At 33.2% G+C, this 11,218-nt stretch overlaps 2 protein-coding genes and 1 long non-coding RNA gene across 6 annotated transcripts; 2 read left to right on the forward strand and 1 right to left on the reverse strand.

Moving 5' to 3' along the window:
* The first annotated feature begins 224 nt into the window (after positions 1 to 224).
* Positions 225 to 1,352, forward strand: LOC114370396. Of its 2 annotated transcripts, XR_003657824.1 has the most exons (5): positions 225 to 288; positions 411 to 516; positions 613 to 682; positions 815 to 978; positions 1,247 to 1,352. It is a non-coding gene; the product is annotated as an uncharacterized LOC114370396 (long non-coding RNA). The 2 variants fall into 2 exon arrangements; XR_003657823.1 differs by having other exon boundaries at positions 815 to 1,346.
* An 84-nt stretch (positions 1,353 to 1,436) lies between these two features.
* LOC114380350 (type 2 DNA topoisomerase 6 subunit B-like) lies at positions 1,437 to 6,865 on the forward strand. Of its 2 annotated transcripts, none has more exons than XM_028339356.1 (4): positions 1,437 to 1,516; positions 3,830 to 4,025; positions 4,574 to 4,718; positions 4,977 to 5,786. In XM_028339356.1, the coding sequence occupies exons 2-4, from the start codon at positions 3,922 to 3,924 to the stop codon at positions 5,265 to 5,267; spliced, it is 540 nt and encodes a 179-aa protein (XP_028195157.1). In that variant the 5' UTR covers positions 1,437 to 1,516; positions 3,830 to 3,921; the 3' UTR covers positions 5,268 to 5,786. The 2 variants fall into 2 exon arrangements, 1 of the variants encoding a protein (XP_028195157.1); XR_003659697.1 differs by lacking the exon at positions 3,830 to 4,025 and adding an exon at positions 6,361 to 6,865 and having other exon boundaries at positions 1,438 to 1,516; positions 4,977 to 5,960.
* A 305-nt stretch (positions 6,866 to 7,170) lies between these two features.
* Positions 7,171 to 10,399, reverse strand: LOC114380336 (ADP-ribosylation factor 2). Of its 2 annotated transcripts, none has more exons than XM_028339340.1 (7): positions 10,250 to 10,399; positions 9,640 to 9,809; positions 9,083 to 9,153; positions 8,820 to 8,939; positions 7,983 to 8,101; positions 7,814 to 7,895; positions 7,171 to 7,537 (listed from the first exon to the last, which is right to left on the reverse strand). In XM_028339340.1, exons 2-7 carry the CDS (start codon positions 9,785 to 9,787, stop codon positions 7,532 to 7,534), a joined length of 546 nt encoding a protein of 181 aa, XP_028195141.1. In that variant the 5' UTR covers positions 9,788 to 9,809; positions 10,250 to 10,399; the 3' UTR covers positions 7,171 to 7,531. The 2 variants fall into 2 exon arrangements, with proteins under 2 accessions (XP_028195141.1, XP_028195147.1); XM_028339346.1 differs by having other exon boundaries at positions 9,640 to 9,799; positions 10,250 to 10,379.
* Between the last annotated feature and the right edge of the window lie 819 nt (positions 10,400 to 11,218).

The raw sequence follows: 11,218 nt of genomic DNA on the forward strand, positions 1-11,218 counted from the left end.
AAAAAACAGTCTTTGTTTTTTGGTGAATTAAAAGAAATACTAAAATAGTCTTTGTCATCCTTCTTTTTATGAAAAGAAAATTTGTTATATGGGCCAGACATGATTATGGATCAGTGAGGCCCATCCACACGCTAATGGGCCTGGCCATCGGGTCGTACCATGAGCCCACCGCGTTCAGTGTTATATATAAATTTGATTTTCGAAAACCGTTGCTCATTTCTGCCCGCGAATTCCAGAGAGTTTTGATTCTGAATGGAGTCTTCTTCTGCTCAGAAACTGTGTTTACATGTAAGTTTCTTCTTCTTCTTCCTCTTCTATTGCGAATTGTTCTTATATATTATATTTAATTTTTTGCCTGCGAGTTTCGTGATTTGTTCGTTTATTTATGTGACGTGAATCTGCGATTACAGTTAATATCTTCATCGTATCAGAGATGCCGATTATCGGAGCAGATTTGCAGACTCGCTGTTATTCTCACTCGCTCTTCATCTTCGCACCCTTCTCTTCGAATCTCAAGTAAGAAAATGTTTGCAAGTGTTTCTTCACGCTCTATCTATTGCACATTTTGTTATTAGATAAATTTTATTCGAAACAATTTGTTTGATTTTTCAGGCATTTAGGAGCTGCCTAGAGGAATTTCGGGACTTGAGGTTTTCTTCCACGGATGTTGCAGACAATTGGGGTAACTGAACAATTCCTTAATTCAATCTGAATTGAATTGTTTTCCCTCTCTTTTTTTGTAATTGTTTATTGATGGCTTGTTTTGACTCTTCTTTTTATCTCTTTTTTATTTATTTTGCTCCTTGTAAAACAGATGGAATGCTTCCTCTCAAAACCACCAGTAAGTGTAATAATGTTCTCATGTTAGTTGGGCTTTGATCTCATTGTGCATATAGATATCCCACATGCACAAAGTAGAAAAGAGATAACAATTCTTGTAGCCGCGTCAACTCTATTGCTCTTGCATTGATGTGGGAGGTAATATGCCAGGCCAGCCATTTTGCCTAAGGAAAATGGTTTTAATCTCTCTCTTCATATTATTTCAATAGTAGGTATAGGTACTTTTGATATGAAGTCATTTTTCACCAGCCATGTGGAAATTTGTCAAGTTTTATGTTTCCTTGGTGCCCGTGTAATTATACTATGTCACTGTTCAAGAGTGAAGCAGGTTTTCAACTGTATATTATATTACCACGTTTAGTTTAGTTACTGTCATGATTCTTATTGCAGTCTATGGACATTGTAGGCATCAGCGATACCGAGATACATAATTATCAGATAAACCTGAAGGGAAGTGGTTCCTCTAGAATAACTCGACTATCTCCAAACATAAAAAATGGGGAAAAAATCAGGCATGCAAGTTTTTTGAACTACATTAAATTAAGATCAATTGTTGGTTAAGTTTCTTTCTAATAATTGTGTGATCGTCTTATTTTGCAGTGGTAGTGAAGTTTGTATGTCTTCTTTTGTTAGCCTTGATCTCTTACTGGTTGATATTCATACCTTTTTATAGAAGGTATGTGTTGAATTTCTAGTGCTAATTTGTCGAAACTCTTTTGTTGCGAAAAGTAAATTACTTGGGATACATGAAACTTTTACTAAGCTGATGTTTTCAATATAAATGTGTTTGATCAAACAGCTTAATTATCACTGTGCCTCAGTCATGTGATAGTCCTATAGAAAATTTTAACCATGAACCAAGATCGAAACAATTAGGCCATATTTTTCAGTTGGAACTTGAAAGTAAATTGAGCAAGTTAAATGCTTACTGAATAAAGAAATTTAAATCTATTGCTTTAAAATAATATTGTTCAGTGGTATAACAAATGTTTCAATTATTAGAAAGTAGTGACAGCTGTAGACAGTTAATAAGGCTATATACATCAGAAATTTGTGTGATTTTGCATTTCTCTACTGGGGTGGTGTCTAAAGCAATTTGGTTTATCAAAATCTTTTATATTGAGAAATCGATAGTGTAAGTGTTCCTAGTTTCTAAATCACCACATCAAGAACAGGAAAAATCTATGCCTGACATAAAAAAAAAGAAAGAAAAAAAAAAGAGAGAAAACATTAACAAGCAGAAATATGAAGGTAACTTTAATGTGCTTCTTGAATGTGCTAAGTCTGCTGCAGTTTTTTTCTTTAATGCATATCAAAATTGAGGCCATATTATTTGAATGGTTTTGTTGAAGTTGTAATATATCACTCTGTTTATCTACAAAACAATCTTCTGTTTATACTCGTGTGTCAAATTTTTTATTCTTTTTATTTATTTATTTGTTGATTTTACCGATGCTAATTTTGAAGATTCTTGTAAGTTAAACTGACATAGTGAAGATTTTTCATATGTATTCACTTTTTTATCAAGCAACTATAACTTGAAGTGTGTTGTTAACTCTTTGGCAAGTGTACCAATTCGTTCAAGTAGTAATTTAAAACGGTAAAATCGAGTATCGTGATAAAACCGAATATCGCTTCCACATGGATCTTGTTTGTACTCAAGATGATGTATATTCAATTTTTATACAATTAATGAATAGATTTAAGAAGTGCACTTTGAGTCATTTTTGTAAATTAGATACTATTCTAAGCTATGATTGTGTAAGAAAAACAAACAATGCGAGTGGCGAAGGATCGTGAACACAGGAGTTGAATATGTTGGGGGTTTCCTATAGGAAACTACTCTTAATGTGATATAATTAATTTTTCTCTATTTAATATTACTCTAGTTATCAATCTATTAATGTACTCTAATCGTGATTCCTCACAGGAGAGCTCCTAATTTCCCTAATTTCTTTCTTAATCCCTCAAGAACTAAATTAGTTGAACCGCATGACTACTAAAGAAGATGCATAAACGGGCTAAACAATCTCACACTATCGCTAGCAATAAAGCATTTAGATGTTCTTTCTGGTTCTAAGGATTAAAATATTTTCCAATGCCTAAACCCTAAACCTAGCATATATATATATAATATATATATATATATATATATATATATATATATATATATATATATACATGGGTGATCAAATGAATAAGTATAGAAAGATACAATGAAACTGGAAATAACATTAAATAAATCGTGAAAGTCATTACATCAAGAAAATTTGATGGAAAGTTCCCCAACAATGGATGGTTTAGCCTCTCATTGTCGTGAGAGGCTTAACTCAAAAAAGAATAAAAATATGTGGAGGAATGGAAGGAAGATGAGTGTGGCGGTAATTGGTGGCTCTCAATGGGTTGTCTTCTTCTTCGAGCTCTAGGTTCTCTATTGTGCCATTAATCTGTAGTACCCTTTTCCCTCTTGTTTTTCCTTAAAAATCATGCTGGACTTCAAGCTCTCCAAGCAGCTTCCTCACACCAAGTGGATCTTCCCGCTAAGCGGCTTCAGCACGCTAAGCGAGCCTAGTGTGCTTAAGCAAAATTCATCAAAACTTCTTTTTCAATCCCTCATTTGTATTTCTATAAAACAAAAACCACTAAAACAGTATAAATCTAACAGTTTAGGCATATACTACACAAGAGGATGTCAAAATTCCAATGATTCACACAAAAAGAAGCAATAAAAGAGGAGAAAATTGATAATTCCTTTATGTCTTAATTACAGAATATGCTTATGCACATCAGTTATCATGTGTCAATGCTGTTGTTGGAGAGCTTTCTCCTTCTATCTCATGCTATCAGAAGTTAATAATTCCACCAAATCATATTGCTGATTTGCACTTCCAGTTCCTTATTGCTGACATTATCCAAAGCACTTGCAAATGTAATGCAGAATCCTTGACTTTGGCACAGTTTTAGTGATTCATTCAATTGTTTTGTCCAGAATGTTGCAATTCAATTAGTAGCTGAAGATTGCAAAGTTCCTGAATCGTACATGAAAAGGTTTTTCTTACAAATGAGTGCAACCAGTTACCAATGTCGCCATCAAATCTAGAACTTCTCAAGTCAGGCATTGAAGACTATGTACTTAAGCTTGGAAATAATTTAAGTAACAAGTGTAACTCTTGCTTCCCTAGTTGGTAAATTCATAATCTCAAGTCAGCTCTCATTTAGAATCATAAGCTTTTTTGTTCTAGACTTGGTAGATTGATTACTTTCCTGCGGTTAAGTCTCTCAGGAAGAGATCTTTTCTACTTTTATATACTTTGATCATTTGTAGGTATCATAATCATCCTAAAGTTCATGAGATATGTTGATTATCACTGGAACAATATATTCCCTATTTACCACACTTTGTACTTAGAGAATGAAATGCATAGTAGTTTTCAGTTCTTTATATGTTGTCATAGTTGTTACGTAGAAGAACCCTTAACGTGTGACAGAATCTAGATATTTTTCAGTGTCTATCAGCTACTAAGCTTATTTTGCATGTGAATTGTAGCAGGTTATTATTAATTGGATCCATTTAAAATGTTGATCTGTAACGTTTTATACTAATTTCGGAGGAAAAATGTCAAATCTAGAAGTAAATGCGAGAAATTGGTTTTCTAAGCCTTCTAAAAATATTTACTTTCTAAAAATATTTACTTTCTAAGATTTGAAAGTCTTCTTTTTGAACCTTTGTTAGGGAGCAGCGCAAAGTTGGGAGTGGGGAAGCTTGCTGCGCTGATAATCGACTACGCACTGAACTGGTGATGGAGGCAGTCATAGTAATAAGTAATATATCAATGCAGAACACAACGTGCTTCAGGGAATATGACAATAAAACAGAGGTCCCTCAACAATTTCCCTTGAATTTTATGCTTTAGATGTTCTGTTATATTTTATATAGAGAAAAAGTGTTATGCACCGACATGTGAAAAGTTACACACATCCAATCACAACTCATCATGTATGATAAATTTATTGATTTTTAAAATAATTATCTTAAAAGTAATTATTGGATGACGGTTTACACCGTCAGTACACAGGCATTAAACTTTTTTATATATCTGCTACTTAATTTGGATGATAACAATTTTTAATATCAGGTTTTGTATTTCAAGGACTTTTCACCTTGTACAATCTCCCAATCATCTGTGAAGGCATTGCAAAGCATTGACTGGAAAACATATGGTTTGAATTTAGGAGGCGTAGTGGAGCAAGATGGCGTTACATTACTACAATGGGAAAACTTGCCTACAGATACTCACATTGATATTTTGCTACACTCGTATCATAAACAATATCCAGCACTGGACAGATCCTTTTTATCTTTATCAGAGACAATTAAATGCATCTTGTTATTTTCTGAGATAATTTCTTTTCAAAAAAAATTCTGAGACTTTTTTTATGCTTTTACTGTAAGATGTTTCTTTGAAGAAAAAAGTTATATTATATTTGTTCATTGAATAAGTGACGGTCCAGTAGTTCTTACTTGAACTTTAGCAGATCTAGTGTATCATAACTCAAGCAGTTTGCCTTTTCTAGATGTGGAAAAGGAACTTTGTATTTTCTTTCTACCTTTTTCATACAATCATGGCTCAATATATAGCCTTTATTAGAGCATTAGAGATGCTACAAACACACACCCGATAAGGATCAACAGATACGCACTACTCCTATAACAAAGCATATTCCTACTAAGTGCTAACCACTCCCTCACTGCTAGCTGGGCTACCTCTAACGGCATTTGATCCTGTAATATTCTCCTTCCTATCACCCATCTTCATACAACCAATTTACAAATCTACATTTCAGGGTTAAAATTGCACTTTACGTTCTTCTCGGGCATACATATTTCCCTATATATGTATGAACATTGGATTTTGTATGGCAATGTATCTTCTGAATTTTCTTTATTTGTATGTAATTTATACTTCCTTGACATATTTAATATTTATAAGACCATGATACCAGCTCCAAGGAAAATGTCTCCACTTGTCAGAAACCTTGTTAAGAGAGCAGTTAAACTTTCCCTAGATGACTTGAAGGCGAATCATTCCCAGGCTTTTTTAAGTTCACGTGACGTCGAGGTAAATTCATCTTTATCATTCTCTCTTTTTCCCTCTCTCTAACACACATTTGTGGTCTGTGTAGACCCTCGGTATTTTTACTGATGAAAATTTTTCCTCAAACTGAGGTTTTGCATAAATGTCTTAATTCTTAATTCAAAACCTTGATTTTCCTATTCAATAAGCTGAATGTTTGGTGTAAATATCTGGATTATTATCTTTTTGGCCTTATATATCTTCTATGGCTCAAGCGGTAAATACCTTACAAGAAAGAGAGGAGCAATGGAATAATATACTGTTGTAGTAGCTGAAATAGTGGATTCTCCGGTTACATTACAATAACTCACCCCTTATACAAGAACAGCTCTGGCTGTCTTACCGCCAAATGTCTTTATTATTTAAAAATGGTTTTCACTTTCAGATTTGCGGTTATGCCCCTGATCTCGCAAGACAATTGCTGGGATCTTGTCTTCCTGTGACTTGGATTTCCAGGGAGAATGCATTTCTCTTCTTGGATTACAGTCCCAAGGGGTTGGAACTGAAATTGTGGAAAACTGTATTGAGGAAAGAATTGTTTCAGTTGTAGAGATGGACAACAAGAAGCCCCACAATTCTCAAGAACCCGCACCTTTCCTTTTCGAAGAAGACCCTGTCGAGGAATTAGAGTTTCAAGAAAACGATTTCAGCCCCTTGAACTCTTTACTGTTTTAAGCTTTTCTTGCGCCCCTAGTTCAAGTATATGTCATTGAGGCAAAACGGAGCAATAGTAACCACTAAGAACAATGAAAAGGCAATACTAATAGCATTTGGTCAATTTATTTTTCATAATTTTATTTCCTAAATTGTTTATTTGTGTACATGTTTTTATTGAAAAAATAGCTACACATTTTTGTGAATAAGAAAATAGTACTGTCAAAAACTGAAAATTTCTAGGAGAAATTTCAAAAATGGACTTGGATATCTTGTTACATTTGAATTGAAAATACATGAGCAGGAAACATCAAACATCACACCAAAATTGTAATAACTTGAATCTGTTTTGATTGTGTAATATTTAAAAATTGTTATAAAAGTATGCTCACGCTTACTATTATTACGGATTGCTGGGAACCTAATTCAGATTCAAGGCCCACTCCTTTGAAGTGTTACCCATTGCCCATGCTATCCACGAAGCAAAACACAAGGGAGACTTCACTGAACACAAATTAAGCATGCATATCTTTTAAAGGTATGAAGTGAATATAGTTTTTTTTTTCCTGGTATCTTACAAACAATAAACAAAATCTCCATTTCATTATATGAATGATACATGACCAAAATAAAACTAAAAATCAGACAAAACCTGGTGGCACATTGAATTAGTATCTCCATTACAGTTATGGGCGTTGCATCCAAACCCAATAGAAAGCTCAGAGTATTACACATCCCAAAAAGTAAAATCCTACTACAGTTTAGCACCGAGATGTCCTAAACCACATTACATGAACACAAATTCGAGTTGTCTTGGAAGAGGACCAAGAAATAAAAGCTAGATAATGTTCAACCCTGCATCCAGAAATACCAATCCGCAAGACTCCCGTCTCCCAAAGGCATTAAGCCTGTGAAGGAAAAAAAAAGAGGGGAAAATCACCTCAGCAATTGAAAAAGAGGTACATCTTTTCATTCATTTTTTGTAATGAACTAGGAACTCGGAAGGGTAACACAAACAAGTACTTTCAATAATGCTTTTTTTTATTTAAAAAAAAGGGGAAATAGTAAAGAACAGAAAGGTAGACTTTTGCTACCACTTCTAATGAACTAAACATATACAATTAGTATGCATTTTTTTAAGTCGTTGTTTTTTACTATAAAGGAGGAAAGAAACCAATAGCTACCTTATTGGCAATGTTGTTGGAAAGCCAGTCCAGACCTTCGTAAAGGCCCTCCCCAGAGGTTGCACAGGTGCTCTGAATGTACCTGTAAAAACCAGAAGTGTGTTAGATTACAACAGGATAGTTACTAATATAGGACAAGAAGGGCCGTGTTATTAATTTTTTTTTTTACCAGTGACGCTGTCTCAGAGAGTGGAGACCCAACTTGTCAGTAATCTCAGCAGCATTCATTGCATTAGGAAGATCTTGTTTGTTTGCAAACACAAGCAATACGGCATCTCTCAGTTCATCCTGAAAAGTTAATTAAAATAAAAATTTTATAAACATTGTCATTACATCACAAGAATACATAAAACAGAGAGCAAAAGAACAAGGAGACTAATAATTCTAGCCATGGATCATGATCCTTGTAAACAATGAAGTTGACAGACACAGAAGTATGTTCAATTAGAAGCACTAAATTTTCCTGGAGATTGACTGAGTAAGAACTGGTCATTCAATTTCCAAACGATGTCATAGTGACATCAATATACAAGAGTTATCAGAAATTATGGTCCAACAAAAAACAGATCATTTAACAACAGCAGTGAGAAATGCTTTCAGTCATAAGATCAATAAAAATTATCACTTCCATCAATAAAGACAACCATTGAGTATGAACATCATGTGCTAGACTAATGTATCGCTAGAAAAGCAAGAGTCATAGTAGATAAGCAAAATAATTACATTTTCTGCTTAAAATGAACATTCATTTCATTCCTTCCTCAATACCCAAGAAGTCATCTTTGAATGTTCCGTGACTACATAAAAGAATCTTCTTTATAGGTCAACACGATTCTAAAACCTTTCTATCTCAACTAATTTACAGGCCCTTTCATTTGGCCCCTATGTGATCCCAAACCTTATTTATAAGAACGAGTTCCCTCAAAATGTCAGGGTATCATCTAACATGAATAAATTTGAATATGAAGACAGGGCTTAAAAGGCCAAAATAAATTAACTAGAGTACCTCATTCAACATCCTATGTAACTCATCTCTGGCCTCAACAACTCTGTCCCTATCATTGCTGTCTACAACAAAAATAAGACCCTGAGTGTTCTGGAAGTAGTGCCTCCACAAGGGACGAATCTGCAAAGTAAACATAAGTATTCAGCCACAGACTGCCAACAAATTTCTTCAAGTAATGTTGTGCTGTTTTGAAGTGAAAGGTAAGTGATATATGCACTAAATATCTTGTATTTTAAGGGATGCATGAGAATCAAAATTTTCACCTTGTCCTGGCCACCAACATCCCAAACAGTGAAGCTAATGTTCTTGTATTCCACAGTCTCAACATTGAACCCTGAAACAAAACAAATGCATCAATGCATATATATATAACATAACATATTCAAAACATTCCAGCACTCTAACACGCCAAATAGTAAACCAATAATAACCCCCAACGTTTGTGAAAAGTAATATTACAGTTCGAAGATTATTTTATTTTCACCGCAATTAGATCAACTTCAATCCAGGATCTCACATCAAGCAAAACATAATAACCAACATAATTTGGGATCTCGGTATTCAATTTGTTAAGGTTTCTTCACAGGTTTAGAAACATGCTGATCACACTCCATCTTAAAAGATCATCGACGCAACTGGCCTAGTGGCCCTGAAGTCAGTTATTATCATGAGTCCTAACTAAATAATTAAGACATTAGTAATTAATTAAGATAATTCTATATAATCTTAACCGGTAAGACATATTCCTACTACATGTAAAGAACAATTAGAATAATACATCTATCAAGGTAGGAGAAAAAGAGAAAATTTAGAAACTCACCAATGGTAGGAATTGTAGTAACGATCTCTCCGAGCTTGAGCTTGTAGAGGATAGTGGTCTTACCAGCAGCATCAAGACCAACCATCAGAATTCGCATTTCCTTCTTCGCGAAAAGCCGGCTGAAAAGCTTCGTGAATGTCAGCCCCATTTCTCCTTCGACCTGTTGATCCCTAATTTCACAATTCAAACAACTTTTCAATTAAAAAAAAATCTCCAAAACGAAATAGAGCTTCTTATTAAAAAAAAAAAAAAAACAGCACAGTTTCTCCCGCAAATGAAAACACATTCACGTCAACATCATCACCGGATTCAATCAGATCTCAAATAAAATCTAGAAAAAAAAACAGCAGCATGCAAATCGAAACGGATCGCAACGAATAACAATAACAGGTTGGAAAAACGGAAGGATCTGGAGAGATTGATCAGGAAACAAGCAGATCAAAGCATAGAGAAAGAGAGAGAATAAAGGAAAACGAAGATATGAAACGGTAGAGAAAAACAGTGATTCAATCGGAAATTGAAGTGCGAAGTGGAAATGCAAAATCCGTTTGCATGAAGAGATTGAGGAAACGGAATGAAGAAGATAGGATCTGAAGTTTGTGATTATTACCTTTGGAGATGAAATGTTCGGTTTGCAGAAAGCGCAAAGAGAGAGAGAGAGATTGAAGCGAAGGATGCTTTGCACCAACGCGAGATGGGGGTGAAGAAGCGTCAACAAGAATAGATTTTATAAGAGCGACAAAGGTACGGGAATTATTTATTTCCTTCTTTTTACTTAAATAAAATTAAGGTCATTTTTTTCATGTAATTTAGCTTTTTTATATATTTGTTTATAAAAAAATCGATTTATTCCTTAAAATGTGTTTATTTTATTTTTTATCTTTAAAAAATTTTAAATAATAAAATAAAATTTTTTAACAATAAAAGAAAAATTATTATGTAAAGTAGTTTAAAAATAAAAAACAAAATAAACATATTTTATAAATATTAAAAGAAAAAATTGTAACACGACCAAAAAAAAATATTTAAGCCATAGTAACCACAAGCACCGCCTATGCCTCTATCTATGGATTCTTAATTCTTTCGAAGCTTCCAATCCCATATTTACATCAAAACCAGTTAAAAGGAGAAAGAATGTATTTAGTTATAATACTAAAAACATTTTTTATTTTATTTAAAATACTTATAAAATTATACTAAGAATTTATGATTATGTCGGACAAAATTAACTATAATAAAAAAATATTTTATTTTAATTTAAATATTTAGATTTGTCAACTTTTTTACCACCTGCAAACTCAAAAAAAAAATCAGTACAGAAATGATCCAATAAGAACATAACTTTAATTAATAATAAAAACGCAACATATGAACAACCTGTTCATGAACACAGTGCAATCCATAAAAATATAAGACTAAATGTTAATTTTAATATATTATGTTTTAGTGTGGTAAATTAAATTTTAAAAAATTTATTTTAATTTTTTATGATTTAAAAAAATTTATTTTGATTGTTTTGTATTTTGGTTAGTAAACATTAGTATGCAGGTAGTGTTTAAATTTTAAAATAATTAATTTA

Source organism: Glycine soja, chromosome 2, assembly GCF_004193775.1.
Source record: "Glycine soja cultivar W05 chromosome 2, ASM419377v2, whole genome shotgun sequence".
Lineage (NCBI taxonomy): Eukaryota > Viridiplantae > Streptophyta > Magnoliopsida > Fabales > Fabaceae > Glycine > Glycine soja.